Below are 25,879 nucleotides of genomic sequence, written 5' to 3'. Positions count from 1 at the left end.
CATTCATCAAGGGCAAGGACAAGTCTGATGTAACACCCATCGCTTCTTTGCAGGGGAAGAAAGCCTACGGCCTTGTGACAAGAGCACAACAACTTCATAGGAAGTGGTGGATGAAGTGACAGTCGAGAACTTCTCTTTACTGGAGAAAGAAAAAAAATACATTTCTCTGAATGTAGGTTTGTTAAAGAACCCGGTTACGTGCTTTGTCAAAGTATTACTGCCTCTGTACACTGTGTAAATTCCAATTCATGTCACAGCTTTTAAGATGAGACTGAAGACTTTCCCAGTTTTTATTAAATTGAGTGGTGTGCTGAGATACATTTAATCAATCATATTGTGTGGGTGGCATGTTGGGTGACTGGTTGGCACATCTGCCTCACAGTTCTGGGGTCACTGTGCCTGCGTGGGAGAGTTTTCACACAGGTACACATTCCAAAAAACACTCATGGATTTGAAGACCCTAAATCGGGGTTGTCAAATGTGTGGGCCAGAACCGGACTGTTTTTGGGGTCCAATCTGGCCCACGGGGATGGAGGGAACACGTTTGCTTCTGTTTTTCCAATCAAAAGGAACTGTTGTTGCTAATATTGTCCACTCGGGGGCGGCCTGACAACAACTAAATGACTGATATACTTGTGAAGGCTAAACGATGGCTTTTCAGGAGCACACCAATATAAAATGCTGTGCCACCGTTTCACTACCGTTCTGTAAAAATAAATACCTCCTGTGGGAAATATTTGAAGACATTGAATTTTGCAAAAAAAAAAATTTAAATTCACTCAAAAGCTTCACTTCAAAAGAGGTTGGTTTGATATTTATTTTGGGTATGTATTTTTATGTAGACATTTACAAAATATGGATAACTGAGGCTTACAAATTAATGATAATCTTGAAATAGCAACCGTATTTGTTAAAAATTTCAGATTGCTCATATAATTTGCAGCAAGATAATGATCAATAAATGTGAATATTTTCTGAATGTACTTGTAATTATTGAAACCAAAACAATGGCGAAAAGTTTTGCATTGTTGCAAAGCAACAAATGTACTACTCTGGCCCACTTGAGATCAAATTGGGGTGAATGTGGCCCGCAGACAAAGGAGTTTGACACCCCTGCTGAGTCTAAATTGACTGTAGCTGCGAATGTGAGTGTGAATTGCAAATGTTAAGTCAGAACTTAAACATACTTGTGTATAAATCAAAAGGATGATGATGAAGAATTACTTGGAAACATTGAGGAAAGAATGTTTACGATTTGATCAAACACATTCCAGGAAAATTTTAGTATACAATGGTTCACCGATTCAATGGTTCTCAGATGTGCTCTGTTGTGTAATGTCACGTTAACATTTTAAAATCAGCAACTATCCTGTCTTCTCCCTCCAGGCTACTACAGTCCTTGGTGCAGGCAGAACATTCGTGTGCGAGTTCAGTTTTTTCATTATCTAATGTGAATCAAATCCCAACTGAAAGAATATCCTGGTTGACGTAACCTAATTGACCAGTCAGTGTGAGGTAGCTCCGTTTAAGGCTACTGCTGCAAAAGAGAAAGAACTTAAGTTGCTTCTCTGCTAAAGGATGGGGAGAAGTTAGAATGAATTATATAATAAAGTTATCAGATAATCTATTTTATGTTGCAGGGTTCTTCAGAGTCAGTTAGCTATTAAAGCTTTTTAGAAGGTACTTGAAGGTCTTCTGATAATTTTTTCTGTCCATTGTTGTCTATTTTCATTGCAAACACAACAACATATATACTGTAGCGACAGATGACTGGATCTTGATAGGTACCCCCAAGAGTCATTTTCATTGTGAAAGATGATATGATATGATATAGCCTGGCATTTTGACTGGCCATTTTCTTTCTCACATCTGTGCAACTGTGATGCCATTTACTCATGATTCAACATTTGGAATCACAGCCAAACTACTTGCAGGCGGTCGGCAACTAATGAAAACTAGTTGAGTTGCGTTCGGTCATGTCGCTTGGTACGCGGCTGGTTTTATGTGCACACATTAATTGGATTATTGAGTTTTTTCTCTCCACTTTTTCACACTTCTCTTTCAAGTCACAGTTTCCATGCACTGCGTGCAATTCGATCTTTGGCTTAATGGCCGCCTCCACTACTTCGAAGTGGCCATGATGCTTCGTGGACGACTGGTTAGCACATCTGCCTCACAGTTCTGAGCACCGGGGTTCAAATCCTGGCCCCGCCTGTGTGGAGTTTGCATGTTTTCCCCGTGCCTGCGTGGATTTTCTTCGGGTACTCCGGTTTCCTCCCACATCCCAAAAACGTGTGGTAAGTTGATTGATGACTCTAAATTGCCTGTAGGTCTGAATGTGAGTGGAAATGGTTGTTTGTTTGTATGTGCCCTGCGATTGGCTGGCAACCAGTTCAGGGTGTACCCCGCCTCCTGCCCGATGACAGCTGGGATAGGCTCCAGCACGCCCGCGACCCTAGTGGGGAGAAGCGGCTCAGAAAATGGATGGATGGATGCTGTTCACAGTTTGACATCAGGGGACCAAGACAATACCAATTGATCAGCAGTCCCTTGCCATTGCAAGGCTTCAAACAAGATGTTCTCAAAGGGAAGTGCCCACTGAGCTTAGCGTGTCAGTGTCATCAGCAGGTTGCAAAAGAGAGTGACAGAGACCGAAGAATCACAGTAGAGCTTAGAAGTTGACGACGACCTTCGAAAGGTTGTTTGTTTGTTTGTGCCCTGCGATTGGCTGGCGACCGGTTCAGTGTGTACCCCGCCTCTCGCCCGAAGATAGCTGGGATAGGCTGCAGCACGCCCGCGACCCTACTGAGGATAAGCGGTACAGAAAATTGATGGTCAAATCATCAGTCAATAAAACTTTGTTCCAAAACGTTTGTGGCTCATCTCTATACTTCTTTGCAAAATCCAATCTGGCCTTCCGATTCTTTTTGCTGATGAGTGGTTTGTATTTTGTGGTATGGCCTGTATATTTCTTCTCTCAGTCTTCTTCAAAGAGTGGATTGTGATGCCTTCACCCCTGCCCTGTGGAGGTTGGAAGTGATGTCACTGACTGTTGTCTTTGGGTGTTTCTTCACAGCTCTCACAATGTTTCTGTCATCAACTGTTGTGTTTGATGTCTGTTGCTCAGTACACCAGTAGTTTCTTTCTTTTTCAGCACATTCCAAATTGTTGTATTGGCTTTGCCCAATGTTTGTACAAGAGCTCTGATCGATTTTCCCTCTTCTCTCAGCTTCACAATGGTTTGCTTCTCTCCCACAGAAAGCTTTCTGGTCTTCATGTTTGCTTAACAGCAAATGCAGTTTTCACAGGTGAAACCCAAAGCCAAAAACAAGCACTATCTAATGTTTAAGCAATCAATCTAAAAGGCAACACCTGAACAACTAGAAAGACTCATCAGTCACATGTTCCTATACTTTTGCTCACTTGAAAAGTGGGTGACTTCAAACAAAAGGTGCTTTGTCCTGAGTTGTTTAACTCATCTAGATGTAAATACCATGAAATAAAAGCCGGAATTCTCATCTTTTGTCTCATAGTCATCTTTTGAGCTGAAACCCAAAGGTCTTCAGTATACAACAAAAACAAAGGAATTGGCCTTGCTATTCCAATATTTTTAGAGGGGAATGTACATAGATAACAAAACAAAGTTGAATTAAACAGATATACTACAAAACTGTACTTGTGGATGGTCTTCATACTCACTTCCAATATTTATAATTGCTGAGGTGATTTATTGCATGTTTCAGCTGATTTTTTTTCTAGTCTGTCTCCATCACTTAATTTAGAATTAAAAAATTTGCCTGTGGATACGCACATTTGTAGAGTAACCATATCACAGATTAAACTGATGTTTAATAGATGTTCGACCACTGTTTATATTTTTCTTCCATCCTTTATAAATTTATTTCCTTCTATGTCCAAATGAGGCCGGCACGGTGGACGACTGGTTGGCACATCTGCCTCACAGTTCTGGGGACCGGGGTTCAAATCCCAGCCCCGCCTTTGTGGAATTTGCATGTTCTCCCCGTGCCTGGGTGGGTTTTCTCCCACATCCCAAAAACATGCGTGGTAGGTTGATTGAGGACTCTAAATTGCCCGTAGGTTTGAATGTGAGTGTGAATGGTTGTTTGTAGGCTCCAGCAGCCTGCGACCCTAGTGTGGATAAGCGGTAAAGTAAATAGATGGATGGATGTCCAAATGACCCCATGCGTCTTCGTCTTGGTTTGTAAATTACATTTTATGGGTAGCTATAGAGACTGAAGCAAATGCACAAGTCCTCCGACTCAATCAATGGAAGTTTATACCTGCAAGAGTAGCAGCGTGTCTCGTTTTTTTTTTTTTTACTATTTTCCAAACAGTCGAGAAGCTCAGGGTTCGTATATTGCCCTGTGTGGAGTTTGCATGTTCTACCTGTGCTTGCGTGGGTTTTCTCCAGGTAGTATGTGTTATGCCCACATTAAAAAAAAAAAAGGTTCACTGAAGACTATATTTTTCCATAAATTTGATTATTTTGCTATGTACCCTAGGATAGGCACTAGCTTAGCCACTACTCAATGAGGACAAGCGGTACAGAAAATAAATGGATGGCTATTGTATTTAATTCACAAAAAGGAACTGTTTTAATATGGGGGCAGGTCGAGAACCACACTCCAAAACCAACAGAATCCCACATGAGCGAGCACTTTGTTGACGTTGGTAAGAGAAAGTTCCTTCTTAGGACAAAACCTTTAGCAGAACAGAGTTTTAGAGGTAGTGGCATTAGACGGAACCACCCCATCAAATCAGATTGCTTTTAAGAGGATACAATATGCTTTAATTCTTGAAGTATTTTGAGCAAAGCTGGTCATGGACAATTTAGCAAAATACCTTTTAATTAATTAATTAACTTTTAAATTGTAAAAAAAAAAAAAAATCATACTAAAGTCAAATCTTCGTCATTGTAGTGACACTGGCAGCATTGGCAGCATGGTACTCCGGTGGATGGAAAAACCATGATGTTGGGTTGCAGCATTTTCATAAATGACAATCAGTATGACAAACAAAGACGAGCTGAAAATAAACAAAATCAACAACAAAGAAATGAGTTTCAAAGATTTTATTGTTTACTGTAGAAACACTGTACATAAATTATTTTCAGAGACTAGTATTGTTGTACAGATAAGTGGAATTTCTCAACCTTCAACAAAAAGATGAACCTGTTACACTTCAACTTGTCAATTGTTTGTGGAAAACAAAAACAATAGTGGCATATGTTCCCTGTAAATGCTCTAAGTTTATGCTCCTTAAAATGATTCAGATTCAGATCCTACCCTTAAAAACAAACACACAAGGAAAACTCCCTAAGAGAACAAAGACCGACACAGTCATGGAAAAACATACACACCAATTCTTGATTTATTACTATTAGTCAATGATGGCGATACACTCTCCTCTTAAAGAGACAAGCAAAAATGTTGAGAGAAGCAACAATAGTTCCTACTCACAGCAATACTCCCCCTGCCCCCAAAAGCCAAGACAACATATTTCTATTGCAAGCAATACTACAAACTTTGACCGATAAAAGCACAAGTTGTACGCATTATATGACTGAGTCACATTTTGCAGAATTGTAGGACTCTTGGACTTATAAGGGGATCAGTGTTGTACAGAACCACTGAACAAACTGGACTCACACATGGTCCATCCAAAGAGAACCATAAACTGCCATGGCACTATCCCATCTTCTGAAAGGATCTGTTGATTTAGAGGGGATGCGGAGGAGTTCATGTAAACTGACCAAACAGATCATAGATATCAATAACAAAGAAAAAAAAGAATTAAAAATGTCCCATTTTGTTGGGTTAAGATCATAGTCCGTTCCTGTGGTGTAAGTTGGAGTAATAGTCGTAGTGGTATCTGTAATAGTATGTAAACACTTTTCATTTTTATGTACCCCTTGTTTTCCAAAGCAAATGCAATACAATGTTTCAATATAATACAAACCAAAATATTCAGACTATCCTTTATTGTCCGTCGTACAAATCAGTCCTTTTATGTGCCATTCTCTCGGAGAAAGTCTACAACAGTTCCGTTCGATTGCTCCAGCCATGAAATAACAAAAGCTCCTTCTAGACCATGGGGGTCAAAAACCAACAGTGAAAGTTACATCTGGCTCCATGGTTAAATGATACTGGCAACATCTGCTAGGGATCCACAGACATTTATGTTTACTGCTCAGACAGTTCAGAACTGTTGAAATGCTTAGCGACTGATGTAGCCGTGATAGAAGTTGAAATGCTCAGTTGGCTATCCTAAACTAGTTTTTACTTCCCACTGTAATCACAGCTTTGACAGCATGACATAAAGCATTCAGGATAGCCCCACCCCGCCTTCCAGAGAGACCGAGTGAGAGGGTGGGCCAATGCATGCATATGCTGTTCAAAGGCAATTCAAAGAAAGAAAGAATGAATGAAAGAAAAAGGCATTGGTCAATATACTGAAGGTTTTCTTGGTTTTCTTGTTTCTTATAATTTAAATCAGATTTTTCTTTGTTTCATATCAGTTATATTGACCTGATTGTTTGATCATCTTCGTAACGCCTGAGTTGTCCTCAGAGAAAAATATATTTGCAAACATGGACCTCTTCAGATGTCAATCTTTGACTCTGAAGACAGTTCAGTCTGTGACATCCATTTTTGCTAAAATTGAATTTATTTTTCATCTTTTTGGAGTCTCCGACAGCCCTCGGTGTACAAATACACCCTGTTACCTCCTCCCTATCTCGCTCTGTCGTAAGAACTGGATGTTGTTAGCACTGTCAGCTAGCTCCGGGTACTGCTCTACGGACAATACGTAATAACCGTCGTAACCCAAAACCTTCCCACTGCTCAGTAGTTGCCTTTTCTCTCCCTCTGTCCACAGCCGAACTCCCTCCTCGCCATCTCTCACGCGCTGCTGTTCGCGGGTCCAGGCACTTGTCAACGCCCTCTGCCTCGCATGCTCCAGGACTCGTGCCTTCTCCTCATCCAGCGTTGTCCCATAACGCACGTGGAGTGCCAGAGCGCCATACTGCAGCTCCACATCAGCGAAGCGCCGTGTTCGGCCATTCATCACTGTTGTAGACTGTGACACCGTCACATTCACACCATTTTCCAATGATTTATGTCCCGAGGTGAGCCGCAGTGCACTGAGATCGTTCTCGGGCAGGCTAGTCTTGATGAAATAATGGGTGTCCCGTCCTTCCACTGTAAAATGCAGATCCTCTAGATAAAATGCATTGTTTAGGACTGCAGCCACTTTGATGCAGTCCTCATTGGCAATGTTGAGAGCACTGGTCACCACGCGGCCTTGGATAACAGCAAGCATCACTCCTTTCCCAATTAGAGACTTGACTGTCGCAAACCAGAGCCATGGTTTTGCATGGTCTGTATGTCGTCGGCTTAGCTGGATTTCTGGCATTCGCTCGAAAGACAGGAAGGCCCGAGACTGCCGAGTCACCTCCTGCTGGACACCTGAGATAGACTGTGATAGATAAAAAATAGGAAGTTAAGTTTGATTTTACTTGAAACACTTACATGCACATGAATAAAACACTGTAGCTTCATAGAATGGGTTAGGGGATGAGTTGTTGCATTGACAAAACATTAAACTGTATTGTACACTAACTTCACACACTAACACTAACAATTTAAAACTTTCGGTTGAAATTGAAGAATTAACGTGAAATGCACTATGCCCTTTCCAGGTGAACTTTATTTTGACTTTCTCTAAGCTTTCGAAAGAAAATGCCAACTGTTGAATGTTTCAGTACTTTTTGCACATCTTGCTGTTCTCAAACTAAGGGGGCAGACCTTGCAAAATTCACAGGTATTTGATTGATGAAAATTTCTAAGGCCGTCGTCGACTTCTAAGCTCTACTGTGATTATTCGCGTCTCTGTCACTCTCTTTTGCAACCTGCTGATGACACTGACACGCTAAGCTCAGTGGGCACTTCCCTTTGAGAACATCTTGTTTGAAGCCTCGCAATGGCAAGGGACTGCTGATCAATTGGTATTGTCTTGGTCCCCTGATGTCAAACTGTGAACAGCATCCATCCATCCAGCCATCCATTTTCTGAGCCGCTTCTCCTCACTAGGGTCGCGGGCGTGCTGGAGCCTATCCCAGCTATCATCGGGCAGGAGTTGGGGTACACCCTGAACTGGTAGCCAGCCAATCGCAGGGCACATACAAACAAACAACCATTCTCACTCACATTCACACTTACGGCCAATTTAGAGTTGTCAATTAACCTACCATGCATGTTTTTGGGATGTGGGAGGAAATCGGAGAGCCCGGAGAAAACCCACGCCTGTGAACAGCATGACTAACTAATTTAGTTCCTAACACGTATTAAACCAATCTATCGGGTGCCAAACACGTAATAATACGTAGTTTCTCTTTCTTCAGGGGAAGTGGTAGTGGACACTTTGAAGTACCTCGCCACAAAGTTTCAACAGCCAACTAATCGCAAAACCGCCAGCAGAGGGCAGTGATGCACTATCATTTGACACACATCCCGCTAGAGCACTGGTGTCAAAATCAAGGCCCGGGGGCCAGATCCGGCCCGGCACATCATTTTATGTGAAATGCGAAAGCAAATCATGTGTCAACTTCCATGATTCTTGCTAAAATCTGTTCCAAAGTTTTGTTTAATATTCATATGTAATAAATAGTAATGAACTATTGTAAGCATGTTTTGCCTCCAAACCCCTTTTACAGTTACTTGAACAATAGTTGAACAAACCATTATCCTTGACTTCTAATTTCTAAACTAGTTATCCATCAATTTGTTGTCTATGTGTAATAATATGATGAGGTGATTAAACATTGATATGGTTTTACAGTCATAATGGCCCGCAACAAAAATTAGTTTGACACCCCTGCTGTAGAGCCTGACATGCACTGTTGAGCGGCGTGGACAGGCTGGAAGTCAGACGAGCTGAAGCATTTTCACCCTCAGAGACAAAAGTATATGTAAAGCATTTGCAGAATATGTATTGTGGTAGTTAGCACAATTGTGTGTTTGTGTCAGAAATGTGTTATAACTGAGATGACGAGGATACCTTTCGCCATGTCAACAGCCAGGAAACAACATGAAGCGTCATGACTGACATGATATCCGGTGAGTTTGCGTCACCCACAGCGCATTATATAGTTAAATACATGATTATTTTGCAATCAAAAGCCATTCCTAAATGTTGTTTTAGCTGGATTATGCAATGAAAACACGGAGCAAAAACATATACAAGCATCGAAGTTACGGTTGCATAAATGCTGCTTTTCACAAAAAGGTAATATCTCCATAATCTGAGACGCGACCAAAAATTCGTAAAACTCACCTGTTTCACTGCACATAACTAAAGAATGGAAAATGGCAGGATCTAGCTTTATTTTATTTTTTTATTTTTTTGCTGCTGAAAGAAGAGAGTTCATCCTTTAATTTGGTATGAATATAATCATCGAACAAAATATTCTGTAAGCCTTTAAAAGTCGTTCAAAAGTCTCAAAAATCGCCGGCACCCGGGGGGTTTTATTTTTTGAAAATGGCTGGCACTAAATGAGTTAAGAGGTTGTTTTGAATACCAAATTGAATTGTACCAGGAAATGTATTGATTCATATAGATGTATGGAAATATTGTTAGTACATATAACAATATTGCTATATATTGTACAGTTAGACATATGCATTCAAAAGTTTAGAAAAAGTCAAATTAAGTTTACCTGTAAAGGTTATTGTGCATTTTAGATTGATCCTGAAATTTCATCCGAATGTCGTGAGTGTATTAAAAGTATAATTCCCTGTAGCACTGTAGAGCTGGGGGGAAAAAAAATCAACTGTAGAACATCATGGTAGTGTACCATATACTATCAGTGTTAAGCCTCAAATAACTTGAGATATGTAACATTTGTTACTCTCCAAGACAAGGTCTGTGAGAGTCTGGTAACCTTAAGAGAGTGTGTGAATTACTGTGGTCTTCAAAGCAGCACAAATGAATCCAGTGAATTTATCCTTGAAAAACCTTCCAATAAGTACACAGCTCCCTGTCATTCTTTCCTTAATAAAAATTTAATGTGTGCTGATCTTTTCTCCACCTTTGTTTTTTTTCTTCTAATTTGTAATTGATCTCGCGTTCAAAATGGAATTGAAATTGAGACCCTCTCATTAATTACTGTCGTTCAGGCTGTGTGTAAGTGAAATTTTCCATCTACAAACAGCCCCAGTGTAAGGAGGAGGACAAAACAAAAAATGTGAGGGGAAGAATGACTGGTCTTTCCGGGTGCCTCATCCCACCTCGTTTCCTCTCTCATTATGCCAACTCCACAGTCCACTTTAGCGCATTTCCCCACATTTCAATTGTCTCTTGATTTCATTGTGTATTTACATTCACTTGGTTTCAGACACTAGCTAATACCTCTGCTCTTGCCTGTTATTGTCTCTGTATTACAGTAAATATTCACCAAGCTGATATTATACATTAAGTATTGTCTTTGTCTGAATTGGATGCATTTTTTGAAATGAGAAACAATTTTTCCATCCCATCTGTTGACTGTTCAGATTGCAATTGAGTGTTCGAATTAAATTCAGCTGAATACTTGTCCATGAACAGTCATGATAATTCTAATTTTATAAAACGTCACAATTTGAATTAACAGTGAAACAATGTTCTAAACAGCTGTGAAATGTTGATTTCTGTGTATATGCTATGGGTATGATGTGTAGTTTGGATAAGACAATAATTGTTATGAAGGCATGTGAATGTGACTCACAGGCAGGTCATCCCACAGTTGACTTTTTTTCATCTCCAGCGATGGCTGTGTCAAATCAAATTTTGGAATTGGGAATCCTGGAATTGCGTTGTGTAGATGGAATCCAAACGTGACCAACCAGATGTTGACATCTCAAGAGACAGAGCAGATAAAAACACACACACACACACACACACACACACACAAGGTTAAAATCTTCCTGTATTATTTTTTACAGTACCACTGTGAAGCCCTAGCTGTACATACCAAATAGTTATCATCGTTAGTTCTGCTCCTCTTGTTATAATCTAAGACAATATTTTTTCTCACTTGTCCAACAACACTGCAATATCACAGCAATCATACAAGACACAACACAACCGCAGAATTATTTCATTCATACAGCTTGCTTTCTGTGGCTCGAATCAATTGATGGGTTTGTTAACTCTGATACGACATTTTATAATGGTTGGTTGGACGGTAAAATATAACTGCTTATTACGTCATATTCATTAGCTGCCTCAATGTTGGCATCGACATATTTTATTGTTTCACACTCTCCCACATGACAGAGTTGACTTCACTGAAGTTCAACGCGGTGTAGGCTGAAGCTCGGAGCGGGAGGGAGCGTGTCAGACTTCTATACATCGCGAAAACCTCCTTTGCACAATATAATCTTATTCCAAGTGTTGCACTGAGGCAACTGGTCATTTATTTTAACAAAGTTAAGGCACACTTGTTCGCCGTCCGTCATTGGACACATGCATGTCTTCGTAGGTTTTTGCCACCTGCTTCTTTCGGGTCAGAGGACTGGAGGCATCGCCCTGGGAACCGGAAATTTTAAATTTGAACGATTCCGGCAGAAGTCCCAATTCCAATCGGTTCTTGATTCTCGATGCCCAACCCTACCGGTTGTCATATAATAATTAAAATTAAATTAAAGGCATATTTGTTTTTTGGAAAAACATCGTTTTAATAACAGTTTTAGCATATATGACAACAGTTGTTTTTTGTTTGTCTGTTTTGTTTGTTTTTTTAACACCAAACAATCTTTCAAGGTCTGTTTACAATTTTCTGAAAAGGCTTGCTTCTACAGTATTTAAAGTTCCTGTTTAGTGCATAATCAATGGTTACAGATTAGATTATTGTTTAGTCATTTTTTAGAAGTTCATATCAAGAGTATCATTAAAGCTTTACCAACAATTTGCAAGCCATTACAAAAACGCTAAAATGAGTGTTTCGTCACTCTATATACAGTTCTGTAAATAAATATTGTCAAGAAATCGTTAGCATAAAATTCCAATATTAAAGTTCTTTCTACTAGTAGTGGGATTAGATTTTTTTTCCAAGGTTGTATGGTTGTTAAATATTTCTCAACACAAACACAAAAATGTGTCCTAAATCACTAAAACTCTAGCGTAATGCGTCTATGTAAGCCCTTGCAGCATATAACCCATTTTAAGTTACATAATCACGGTCTGGAAAACCCATGAAGCAATTATAGCAATAAACGTTTAGTGCGTTTCTGTAAAACTGACTGGCTGCAAAATGACTGAGAACATTTTTCATATCCTAGTTTCTATCCACTATATGTGCAAATCAAATTTCCATTTTAGGCTTAACTGTACTGTATATTTCAGTGTTACCTGTCACATATTCTTTGACTTGATGTATTTTGCTGATGGGGTTGTTGCCTTGGAACATGTACAGATTAAAAGGCTGAGGGTCTTTCCCAACCCTGGTCCATGTGCTGATGTCAGGGGTTGTCCACCTTCATGACAACACATCAGGGTTAGACAAATCACTGACAAAGTGGTTATGTAAAGTAGAATCACATCTCGTTCTCAGAACAAAGTGAAGAAGAGTGAACAACTTACCTCCCGGCGGGGATGTCATAGTCTCTATCTCCAAAATGTAGTAATCGTGTCAGACGATCATACAAGCCTCCATGGAAACCAATAACCAGCACAAAATCTGGGTTTGAATCAAAATAAATCTCGCCATACGCCGTGTACTGCACCTGCACATAGGCCTTGTGTCATTTTTAATATTAGCAGCGATATACTGCACACAAACATGTTTTTTAAAATTTATTCATTATGTCCCAAGCAAATACAAGCTGCTTTCACACTCAATTCTTTGCAAATTGGCGCATCAGAGGCATAAGAGGAGAGCCGGGATTTATTTGCCTGTCCCTTTCAGACAAGTCCCACCAAAGCGGCTTATTGCCAGGACGTGTGTGCTTTGGACATAGTTGACGTTTGTTGGCCCATTTACATAATTAGATGCCTTGCAAAGTCAGCGTGACACCAACAATTGCTTTCAACACAAAGGGCAGAGAGTCTCGGGTGTGAAACATCACATGGTGGTTGTGGCTGTGGTTACGCCTCTGATATTACGTTGGATGCTGACAAGTTCCTAGGTCGAATTCAACCCCCACTTATTTACTACACACAGGACAGGGAGCAGGGAAAAAGCTGGGGAAGTAGTGGCTCAGATGGCCAGTGTGTAAGAGACTGCGCATACCTGCTTAAGTAAGAGTCCATTGTTGCTGAAGACAGCCAACGGGGTCCCAGTGTTATCACATGCAATATAAAACTCTTCTCCACTGCTGATTTCCATCGCAAAAACGTGGCCCTGTGCAATAAACATTTTGTATGAACAATTTCAAATGTTTATAGCCAAGATGTGGCCTTGTGCAATAAATATTTTTATTATACGTACTGTTACAATGCATACAATTTAAAAAAAATGCTATGGTTAATCACAATTGAACGACTTAAAAGTGAAGTTTTGAGATGTAATGCCGACCTAATTGATTGTAGTTCTCCTGATGCTACAGCAATTACAGTACACTTAGACAGCATCTATTTTAACAATGTATTAATTTGATTCTCCCCCCAAAAAACATCTCCTACCTTGCTTTCTAATACATATTCTGTATGGTCATTATATCTATTTATTGTTACTGGAGGGGAGCTGGCTAAATCCAAAAACAATAAGCCAAGCAGTAAGCACTGACTAGAAAAAGTAACATTCTAATGAAACGTTATACATTTCTTTTCCGATTTTTTTCCCCTCTGAAAAGCACCCAAAACATGTTGCAATCATACGGTAACACATGAGCACATACTGTACATTTTATGGATGAAACTATGGAGTGAAAAAAAAAAGGTTCCCATTTTAAAGGAATAACTATAAAATAATAAGATTTTGTTATTTGTATGCAGTATGTGGGAGATTTTACACAATCCATCCAAGAACCTTTGTGAAGTCAGATGTCACTCTTGTTGGAGGAGAGGGCATTGGCTCACAACCTCCATTCTAGTTACAGGTCAACATGTTTGATGGGGCTGAGGAGAGTTCACACTGTAATGTTTTGGCGGACAAGTGATGCAACTGGTGATACAATAGTTTAAAATTGGTTAGCACGTCTGCCTCACAGTTCTGAGGACCGGGGTTCAAATCCCGGCCCCGCCTGTGTGGAGTTTGCATGTTCTCCCCGTGCCTGCGTGGGTTTTCTCCGGACACTCCGGTTTCCTCCCACGTCCCAATAACATGCATGGTAGGTTGATTGAAGACTCTAAATTGCACTTAGGTGTGAATGTGTGCGCGAATGGTTGTTTGTTTGTATGTGCCCTGCGATTGGCTGGTGACCAGTTCATGGTGTACCGCGCCTCTCGTCCGAAGATAGCTTGGATAGGCTCCAGCACGCCTGCGACCCTTGTGAGGATAAAGCGGTACAGAAAATGGATGGATGGATGTTTTAAGTGCTGAAAACGTGCAAAGACTGAGAGCAATTTAGTATTGAATAAACTCGATAGTACGGCGTTGGCTCGTCCAAGAAGTCGCCACCTCACTTGGTTTTGTGTTGTGTGCGCCTCCACAGAACAGTGACACATCAGGGAAAGTTAAATGTTTAATAGACACAGTGACAGTCAGCTTGTGGGAGGCTGGAGCCACACAGAGCACAGACGCATAGGTGATTGAAGGCTGAAGGTCCGCACTCTGCAGACACGCCCACACAGCCCTGCGGCTGGAGGGCGGGATTTATTTTTCATGATTTTGGAACCTTATTTTATATACTTGCAGTATATTATATTTTATATACTTTTATTCATTCAAATTTGGCATTCAAATTTGGCAGACTTGTTAAAACTTTTCTCTGTGGTGTGTCAAATTTACAATATTTTTTTTGGGTTAATTTACTGAGTCTTGAAACAAGTCTGTGTAGGTATTAAAAATTCAATGTTCCAAATAAGAGACTCCCACTGAAGCATCTATTTTGAAGGTGATACTTAAATTGTTTCTTTTTTAATATTCATGTACCTATCTGTGCAATACGGTGGCCTGGAAGTGTAAAACAATATCACAAGTTGTGAAAGACTTTCACATTTCAGAAAACAAATTAAAACCCAAAACACTTACATTTCAGAAAACAAATTAACAAAAGGCAAAACAATTTTACATATCAGAAAATACATTAACAAAAGACGAAACAAATTACAATTGAGACAACCCAGAAAGGGAACGTCCAACATTATTAGGAATCCAGCGCATTTTCCTGGAAGGACACGCCCTGCTCCAATTATACTGGCTGCAGGACATGTGCCGCTGCAATATGATTGGCTGCTGCATCCCTGTACAACAGGCGTCACCAACCTTTTTGAGGCTGAGGGCTACTTCGTGAGCACCGATAGTATGAAGGGCTACATGAGCTGTTCGCGGCAAACTTCCGACATGACATAAAACTGCACAGATCACTATTTAGTAGTAATCATAATAAAAAGAATAGGAGTAGTAGTAACACTATGTGAAGAGACTGCTCACATATCAATGGTAAATATTTTCTACAATAATGGTAAGAAAAACATGTTTAAACAAGAAACTTTTATTTATGTTTATGTTCGCAAATATTTGAAAGTCAGGGGGAACACCTGCTGTCCTTGTAGTGCAAATGATCATTTGTAACATTTTTAGGACAAAGACATCATCCATCTTCTTTTCACAAGCTATAAAGTCCATTCTGAACAGGTTTTAACATTTTGTGCAATATTTTTAATGCAATATTGATATGATGTTTTCAAAACAAATATTGTCTCTGTGATTTGTCTACTCATTTATGTTGGTGGGAGGGAGGCCTGGCACTGCATTCTGCTCACCAGTGTGTTGTAATCTGGTGTGTAATTTGACACTGCAACTCTGAGTGAGTCTTGTAAATGTGCATCAGTCAGGCGTGTTGTGTGTTTGTTCTTGATAAAGTTCATGTTGGAAAAGTCTGAAAAAAAGCAGGCAATTTTCATAGCTGCTGTGCATACAACCTGTACTTTTCTTTGTCCACAAGTCTTTGTCTTTAAATTCCTGTCCTAGTCTGTTTATGATTTGGGAGTACTTGTTTACTACTTTATCCAAAGCTGCAGGTGCAGAAGCATTGCCATCTAACACTGACCGCACAGAGGGAAAGTGCAGCATTTTTTTGCTCTGTAAATGCACCGAAAAAATGTTCATCTTTGCTTTAAATGCATTTACTGCACTTATCATGTGAGCAGGACAACTCCTCCAATAGCACACGAAACATCCTGTGCTGTTTGGGTTTGGAGCGGATGCCATTTATTATCTTCACGACAGGGGTCGTCAAATGATCAAAGCCGGTCACTTTTGCGCATATCGCCTGCTGCTGAATGATGCAGTGGTAGTGTAGAAATTTCGGGAAGTCTGGATCACCTTTGCATTGCGAAATAAAGCCGGCATGCCGGCCTGTCATGGCTGTTGTCACCGACACCAGCTTCTCTAATGGCACCTTTTTCTCCACGAAGAAGCTTTTCACCAAGCAATTCCCATTGTTGTTGTCTCCAGTGGCAGGAGTTCTTCTTTTGCAGAATAATCATCAAACACCATTCGGATAAATATCATTAGCTGAGCTGTGCTGGCGCTGTCCACCGACTCGTCACACTGAATGCTAAACCACCTGCACGTAGCGAGATCCTGGTCCAGTTGCTCTGTTAAGTTCTCCGACATAGATGACACTCGTCTAGCCATCGTACTTGCTCCAAGTTGGACATTGGTGAGAGCAGAGATGACATCGGGACCATGCTTCTCATCTTTGAACATTGTGTTAGCAACAATCATCATAGCTTCTTTGAAAACCTACCCATCCGAAAATACTTTCTTATTTTTTATCAAAAAATGTGAAGCTCTGAACGAGGCTTCGGTTGCATTCTGTGATTTTTTTTCACACCGTTGTTTGTCATAAGCTGCCTTTAACAAACGAGCCTTTTCTGTCCTTAATGCGCTGCCGGGTGGGTAGTTCGCATTGAAGTTTTCGTGACAAGTTATGAAGTGTCTCTCCACATTGTGCTGCTTTGGTATTGCAACAGTCGTCCCGCAAATAAGACACAAACATTTTTCTTTAAAAGACGTAAAGAAGAACTCTTCCTCCCAATCACTGTGAAAATTGTAAGTACTTTTTTGCTTTTCTGCCATGTTTTTTTGGGGGCTAAAGCACAAGTAAGATAACACCGCTGCACTGTATCAGGAAAGCGGTGAGGTGACCGCACGCACACATGAACTTTGACTTGAGGTCAGAGTTCGTTATATATAAAATATTTTTGTTTTAATGTTTTTATATTTGTCAACGTTATTTGAAAAATTACATTATTGTAATCAATTCTGATTCAAAATTTAAAGCACAAAAGAAAACCTAATAATTTGTGACCAGTGCTATTCTTAGAACATGTCTCGCGTGTGCCTTAAGTTGTCCTCGCGTTGGTGACCCCTGCTGTGGAACATGCTCTATTGCTTCCAGACGGTAAAAGAAGTATGTGACTTATTAAGTGTGGCGGCGTTAATATAAATGCCATTAACCCTAAAGCCTGTCGAACACCGTGCAACATGGTCGAACCAAACTGGACCGAACAATCGCATAAAAATAAGAGTTGCCGACCTACTCCCACACATTGAGCGATTGTATACGTGGACGCTCTGAACAGCGAGCCTGTATAGGCTTTTGATGCTGTTTATACAATATATTGTACTTGATCACATTTCTTAAACCATAAAAAGATTGATTCAGAGTTAAGGAAGATGTATGTTGTGAGAGAGAGGATGCTGGGAAAGTGTGGATATTCATTCATTTGAACGTACATTCTGGTCACAAACTTCGCTTTTTCATGCACAGGCACATTATACATTATGAATATAGGTTAGTATTGATTTAAAACACCATTTGATGCTTTAGATGCTATTTATATGGCTTGAGCCGAGGCAACGCAGCAGCACGGCTCGCAAACCCGCGAATGTATTTTCACCGTAGGGGAAAGCTTTTTTGCATTATGATTGAATGTAAACTGGGACGTTAAGATGCCTTGCAACGAAGATTAGAATTTTGAATTGCGTCAAAACCAGTGGCCGACCAATCGGCCACTCAAGGAAACAGTTTCCAAACCACACACACTGCGCCATAGTTCAGTCGGGTTCGGCGGCGGTGCTTGGTGTGCGCCAGCCTTAACCACCATAATCCTAACCTTAACTCATCCTAAACTGTCCTAACCCCTACCCTAGTCCTAAACCTAACCATAATAAACTTCTCTGTTTTTTTTTTTTTATTATATTTGGGATGGACATCTCTGCGTAGCCTACCCTTCCTGCGATGCAGGAGCCAATCATGTTAAAGCGAGGCAGGTCTTGCAAAATGGGACGTTCCCTCTCCGGGTTGTCTCAATTGTAATTTGTTTCGTGTTTTATAAAAGTGTTTCTAATTTTGTTTGTCATTTCTTAAATGTAAAAGTGTTACGGTTTTTATTCATTTGTTTTCTGAAATGTAAAAGTGTTTTGGCTTTTGTTAATTTGTTTTGCACTTCCAGGCCACCATAGTGCAAGCACATTTTAGAAAAAAGATTACAAAATAAATAAAATTAAAAATCAAAAGTTGTTACCTGCAAGTCATAGTAAAAGGAGGTGATTTCGGAGCTAGAGTGGTTGTAAACATGTGTAATCCTGGTGGGGTAGTTCAGGTCAGCAAAGAAGAACTGCAGATGTTGTCCTTGACTGTTCCTGGCTGCCACTCGTCTACCCAGACCGTCGTAACGGTACTGGATGGTCCAACTGGCAGCTTTACTGTAGACCCGAATGAGAAGACCTAGCGTAGTCACAGGCAAAATAAAATCATGAGGTCAAAAGTGAAAGATGCCATGTGTAAATTGAGCAGCATCACATTATGGCAGGCGGTCTAAAATGTAATATTCACTCACTGTGAACATCATGGTAAAATTGGATGATTGGTAGTTGGACTTCAAGTTATTTTTATGATGTAAAATAACTACACAATATGGATCATAGATTTAAAAAACAACAATATTTTTTTGCTAAAGTCTTAATGTTTCATTTCTTTAAAAACAAAGTTAAAAAAAAAAATTAAAAAAAAATTAACATTTTAATCCAAACAAGCATCTCAGTATTTATCTGAGAAATGCCTTTGTAGTCTAAACCTGCAGCACACTGAGTGACGCAGCCGAATGCGACTGAAACGGACAAATGCAAAAAAAGTCGAAGACACAGCTGCACACCAGGCCATTGACCCTCGCACATCCTGTATAACCAACTCCCTGCAATGGAAAACCTGTGACCCCTGGTGTTCTTATCGGAAAAGAACGGTTTGAGCCTCCACATATACTACTCTATATTATTTTTTTATTGAACCAAAAACAACATGGCCTAACTGTCTGTCAAGGATGAAGTGAATTACCCTGGCTGCTGTAACTATATTATGATAAAAAATGCGCGAGAAATACAGGACATAGTGTGGATATTTCAGGTTGTTGGCAACGATCGCCCCATTCATTCATTTTTTAGCCACAGGTACACTGTTACAAATTAGAATTTTAGTAAAATATTATTGTAATATATATATATATATGCACACACACACATAGGTGTGAAAAAGGATTCGCCCCTTCTCAAATTCTTATATATTTCCCCACTTTAATGTCTGAGGTCATTAAACAAATGTAAATAGACAAATATAACCCAAGTGAAGTTAAAATGCTGTTTTAAAATATTGTTTTCATTTATTAAAGGGGAAAAAATGCAGTTACCTGTCTCTGTGTGAAAAAGTAATTACCCCCCTTGTTAAATCATGAATTGTGGCTAATCACAATTTTTAGTTAATTTCACTGATCACAGCCAAGCTTTATTAACTCCAGACCTCTTAAATAAAGAATCTGTCCCCCTCAGTGACGGTGTGAATGTGAGTCTGAATAGTTGTCTGTCTCTGTATGTGCCCTGCGGCTAGCTGGCGACCAGTTCAAGGTGTAGTCTGCCTTTCACACAAAGTAAGCTGGGCTAGGCTCCAGCGCCCTGCGACCCTGAATAGGATAAGCGGTGTAGAGAATGGATGGATGGACAATATGCAAAGAGTTACAAAAGCCATTTCTAAAGCTTTAGGATTCAAGCGAACTATAGGGAGAGCCATTATCCTCAAATGGAGAAAACATGGAGTCTCAGTGCCCTTTGCACAATGGTCATTGCACCGGACTATTGCGATATTAGCCATTCGAACTGCTCTAAGTGCTAGAGGACTCTCCATCTTTTTGCACAATTGTTTTTTGTCAATGTCTTTATGTCTCCAAAGTGTTCTGTAAATTGACTGTCTGTTGTACTAGAGCGGCTCCAACTACCGGAGACAAATTCCTTGTGTGTTTTGGACATACTTGGCAAATAAAGATGATTCTGATTCTGATTCTGATTCTGAACCTTCCCAGGGGTGGCTGGCTGACAAAGATTACCCCAAGGGAACAGCAATGACTCATCCAGGAGACCACAAAGCAACTCAGGACAACTTCTAAAGAACTGCAGACCTCCCTTGGCTCAGTTAAGGTCAGTGTTCATGACACAACAATAAGGAAGAGACTGGGGAAAATTGGCATCCGAGCCAAAAAGCCCTGCTGACCAAAAATAACAAAGCCTCATCTTACTTTTCCAAAAAACAAAAACAACAAATGATTCCGAAGACATTTGGGATAATATTATGTGGACCTGGACAACTTGATGGAACACCCTGAACTGGTTGCCAGCCAATCGCAGGGCACATAGAAACAAACAACCATTCACACTCACATTCACACCTACGGGCAATTTAGAGTCTTCAATTAATGCATGTTTTTGGCATGTGGGAGGAAACCCACGCAGGCACGGGGGAGAACATGCAAACTCCACACAGGCGGATTGAACCCCAGACCTCATGTTAAATATATTCTAGAAGTTATCATTTATTTGCTTAGCTTGCATTAGTATTATGGACGATTTTAGATGTCTCGCCTTCGAAAAGATGACTCAGCATCATCCGATGGAAGGGCGCCTGGACCAAGGACGTGATCGGATGTGGTCGGGGACGTGACAGGTGTTGGTCCAATGTTTTGTGTTGTGTCTTATTGTTTAGAACATTATGTCTGGGAAAAACCCTCCTATTTTCAAATAAATGCAGGAGCGACGGGAGGGATTGTTTAGAGCGTGTTGAGAGGCTGTGATCTGAACAATCTCCCATACGCCCTCCTCATGAGAAAAAGAAACCAGCGTCTTCATTCCTTTTGTGTCTATTTTTTATAATGTTGGGTAAGATAAATCCAACATTAAATTGGTCCTTCGAGCCGGATGTCAACACACCCGAGGATTCCAGTTGTGGAGCCGACTTCCAGTTAAGAGACCGTGGCCACGGCAAGTAAGACCCTTTACGGGACTGGTCTTCGTTCTCCTCAACTGGGATCTGAAGGTTGACGACAATCCACAGGATTGAAGACGACTGGTGAGTTAAATTTAAATTTTTTTTTTAGGAAAAAGGACGCCGGAGTCCAGAAATTCCGCGAGGACGGCGGAGTCCTGTACGTACTTAAATTCCGTGTTTAATAAACCCTGTGATACTAGTCAATGGCGGGTAGAATAAAGAAACTAGGAAAGTTCGTGGCGTCGTAGTTAAATTCCGTATAGGATGGCGGAGTCCTCTAATGAGCTGTTGACAGACGTAGTTAAATTCCGTATGGGACGGCGGAGTCCTCTGACGAGCCAGTGTGAATGAAAACTGTTTGAATGAGAGTGTAAATGGGAAATGGGAAACCACTAGGTTTTTCATTCCATACCAAAACAGTGGGAAAGTAAACGGTGGACTTTTGTGGATGCAAAGGCAAGAATTCTCCACTCGAAAGAGTTGAAGTGAGAATTACCACAGAAAGTAAATTTGAATCACCGTCCTACTGAAAAGAAACAGTGTTCTAGACTACCCTAGGTAGTATTACACTGAACCAAATTCTTTCAAATGGGGAAAGGAAGTAGTAAAATAAAAAACAGGAATACACTGCAGTGTAACGGTTGGAGGTTCATTAAATTAAATTTAAAAGAAAAAAAGAAACAGGATCCTGATAAAATTTTATATTTAGAGACAGGGATAACCGAACACGGCTTTAATGGTTGGTTAAATACACAAAAAATAGCCGCGTTGCAGGAATCAAATTATATAAAAAATAAAAGACAAGCCACCGTTAAACGTGGGAAAGGCTGTTGTCTGCAGCCTTGGAGCTTATCACAAAAATAGAAGATAAAAAAGAATGTGATGAGCTGCAGTAATACAGAGCATGCGTACCAAACCCACGCACATTGTTAAATTCATTAAGACCAGACGCTACTGTGTTTACAGTAGTGGACATTAATGCATTAATGCATTAATGCATTCTTTTCAGTACCAATAGAAAATAACAGTCAATTTTGGTTTGCATTCACATTTGAGAAAAAAAAAATATATATATATACATTTACTAGATTACCGCAAGGTTACTGTGAAAGTCTAACTAATTATTCACAAGTTATGACAACACGCATGTCTTCTGGCATCTACAGATGAAGACACATGCAATAGCTTATTTTTCAACTAGAGAGCAGTTCACCCTAAAGGTCCCACATACAGTGTCTGCTCTCCTATTGCAAATCACCTGCAAGACATTTATCTTGCATTGCCATCTTGCTATCAGAACCACATTTGACTGTTGAGCGATGCACAACCTTAAATCCAGCCACACTAATACCCTTACTTGATGAAGGCACGCAGCATGATTGACAGGAATTGGCTGAACAAGCTGCTGAATTAGTAGCATTAATCGAGGCATGCAAACTAATGATAAATAAAGATGGTACAATCTATACTGATAGCCAATATGAGTATTCCACAACAAGAACGCAATTATTGGGAAAAACAAAGTGCAAAACTACAAAATGAAATTTACATTAGCACAGGAAAAAAAAAAAAAAAACCTATTCAAATGGGCTGCTATATTGAGACATGCTGTGTCACGTCTCAACCGGAGGGATGGTGGCACAGATAGATTGACACTTTACAGCCCTAAAAAATAGCAGAAAGAAACACGTGGGTTCATTTAACACACTGTAAGAGTCATTTCAGCTGAGTACTCAAATTGGGAAGGTGAGCAAAAGTCTGATAACAGAGCGGGAGCAGATGTGTAGATTCTGAAAACGCTTGCTGGTCAGTGAAGAAAAAAGACACCAACCCTTTTAGTGAGAACTCAGCAGAAAGGCACACCCACGTTGGTTATGAGATTCGATAAGTTGTTACGTAGCAACTTTGGCTACTATGATGTTGGTTTTGTTTTTGTGGTACATGGGACGTCCCACCCTCAATGATAAAACCCATTTTTTAGATAGAAAATCACCTACCAACTGGACCAATATGACAAACCCAATAATAATAATAAAAACAATTTTTTTGAATCATTAACTCGTATCAAAAGGAGTACAGCTGATGATCAAAATTGTGGGCATGGCCTCCAAATGCGGCAAAACGGTTTAATATTTTGTGCCCCCAAAATCAAGCTGCTTTAATCATAATTCCATATGCGGCTCTCACCAATGATGCTCAAGAGAATGGGCAGAATTGGGGATTTAGATATGACTGGTATGCAACTATAGGTTTTGAATGGAAACACCTTATTGGTGAAACAGGTTATGATTGGTCCAGTTGGTCAAAAAGAACAGCAAAAGAACAAAGAAAGAAGTTTAACATAAGCAAAACGGCCCATAGTTTAATATTGAAATACAAGTCACCCAATGTGTTTGATAGTGAGCTTGTGGGCCTATTCTGGTGGAAAAGATCCCCACTTCCAAGTAGTATTGTGTTATAGGAACCGTGTTAAACCAAAAATGCCATTGAAAACTTCAAAGAAAGGTAGACAAATTTTAATGGTTAACAACATAACTACTGATGATTGGTTCCTTGTTGTCACAGGAGTTTCAGGACAAAATAACAATTGGTTACTATTGATGGAACAAGCAGCAAATGTAGCGAGAAAAGATTGTGTTGTTTGCATGGGTCCCAGGCCTTTGTTGCGCATAGTTCCGGCATAATTATCACAAGATTGTATTATTCCATTTGCACACTGACTGAGGAGCATCTGCAACATTTGCACAACCATTGTCCCAGATTATCGCACTACTCGTCACTTTAAACCGCATCCACTCCTTGAAGTCTCAGCGCCCTTTGCACAATGATCTTTGCACCGGACTATTGCGATATTAGTCATTCAAACTGCTGCTAGAGGACTGCATCTTTTTGCACAATTATTTTTGTCAATGTCTTTATGTCTCCAAAGTGTTCTGTAAATTGACTGTCTGTTGTACTAGAGCGGCTCCAACTACCGGAGACAAATTCCTTGTGTGTTTTGGACATACTTGACAAAAAAGAGATTTATCCTGGCAGAGGCAAAATTATCCAACATAAAACATACATGGTGTTCCTCGTGGGGTTCCTAATCAATACAAATTAGCTGACCAAGTTGCAGGAGGATTTGAATACTTCATATGCTGTTGGTGTACGATTAATAAAAATGTTGATGGGATAAACTATATCCACTTCAATGTACAGAGATTAGGAAATTGGACTCAGAGTGGGTTGGAAGCTGTGCACGAGCAGCTCAAGGACGTTCCAAAGACCGCATAGCTGTCGACATGCTCCTCGCAAGAGAGGGAGGTGTTTGCGGTATGTTTGGAGAACAAACAATACTGCTTCAGATGGCAGCTTGACCAGAGCCATCGATGGTCTACGGACCCTCAATCAACACTCCTTGTGAAACAGCTGAATGGACGTTTTTGGTAAATATAAAACCCTAATTTCACCAATATTGATATCAATTGCTGTTTTTGCAGCCATTCTGACATTGTGTGGATGTTGTTGTATCCCATGCATTCGGGCATTAATCAGTAAATTAATCACCACAGCCATAACCCACATGGAACCGTATGGAGCAGATTTATCCTTTATTGGAGGTTGATAATAATGACGATGATGATGATGATGTTGTTTTACCTGATTTGTTTCCTGATCCAGGTGATTACGATGTTTAAACTACAACATTCATGTATGACAAGTTTACTCTGAGTGAAAATGTATTTGTTTCATAAAAATGATTCTACAATTAAAAATCGAAATGAAGTGACTGTAAGATGATATGAGAATTTGTGCAAATACATGATAAACAGGAGGGAAATGTTAAATATATTCTAGAAGTTATCATTTATTTGCTTAGCTTGCATTAGTATTATGGACGATTTTAGATGTCTCGCCTTCGAAAAGATGACTCAGCATCATCCGATGGAAGGGCGCCTGGACCAAGGACGTGATCGGATGTGGTCGGGGACGTGACAGGTGTTGGTCCAATGTTTTGTGTTGTGTCTTATTGTTTAGAACATTATGTCTGGGAAAAACCCTCCTATTTTCAAATAAATGCAGGAGCGACGGGAGGGATTGTTTAGAGCGTGTTGAGAGGCTGTGATCTGAACAATCTCCCATACGCCCTCCTCATGAGAAAAAGAAACCAGCGTCTTCATTCCTTTTGTGTCTATTTTTTATAATGTTGGGTAAGATAAATCCAACACCTCAGAACTGTGAGGCAGTCGCTCTAACTAGTCGGCCACCGTGCCTACACTTCTGGGTTATCGTAATTTTAAATTACAGCGTTAAAATCAAGATCTTTGATAGATATGGGGGGCACCACGTCATATTTTTACAAGTTTAACTTGAGGCGAAATGACGACAAACCTTTATAATCAGTCTCTTAACGGAAG

At 40.1% G+C, this 25,879-nt stretch overlaps 1 protein-coding gene across 6 annotated transcripts in view; it reads right to left on the bottom strand.

The window, feature by feature from the left end:
- Positions 1-5,077: 5,077 nt before the first annotated feature.
- tenm3 (teneurin transmembrane protein 3) overlaps positions 5,078-25,879 on the bottom strand; it is a 398,597-nt gene continuing 377,795 nt past the window's right edge. For all 6 annotated transcript variants that reach the window (XM_061772049.1, XM_061772050.1, XM_061772051.1 and 3 more), the window contains 6 exons: positions 18,697-18,899; positions 13,289-13,399; positions 12,640-12,782; positions 12,409-12,533; positions 10,784-10,914; positions 5,078-7,497 (listed from right to left, as the gene is read on the bottom strand). In XM_061772049.1, the coding sequence (XP_061628033.1) occupies positions 6,742-7,497; positions 10,784-10,914; positions 12,409-12,533; positions 12,640-12,782; positions 13,289-13,399; positions 18,697-18,899 (1,469 nt within the window). In that variant the 3' untranslated portion in view covers positions 5,078-6,741. The remainder of the gene's footprint in view (positions 7,498-10,783; positions 10,915-12,408; positions 12,534-12,639; positions 12,783-13,288; positions 13,400-18,696; positions 18,900-25,879) is intronic.

Source organism: Phyllopteryx taeniolatus, chromosome 4, assembly GCF_024500385.1.
Source record: "Phyllopteryx taeniolatus isolate TA_2022b chromosome 4, UOR_Ptae_1.2, whole genome shotgun sequence".
NCBI lineage: Eukaryota > Metazoa > Chordata > Actinopteri > Syngnathiformes > Syngnathidae > Phyllopteryx > Phyllopteryx taeniolatus.
This window is presented reverse-complemented; position numbering and strand designations above follow the sequence as displayed.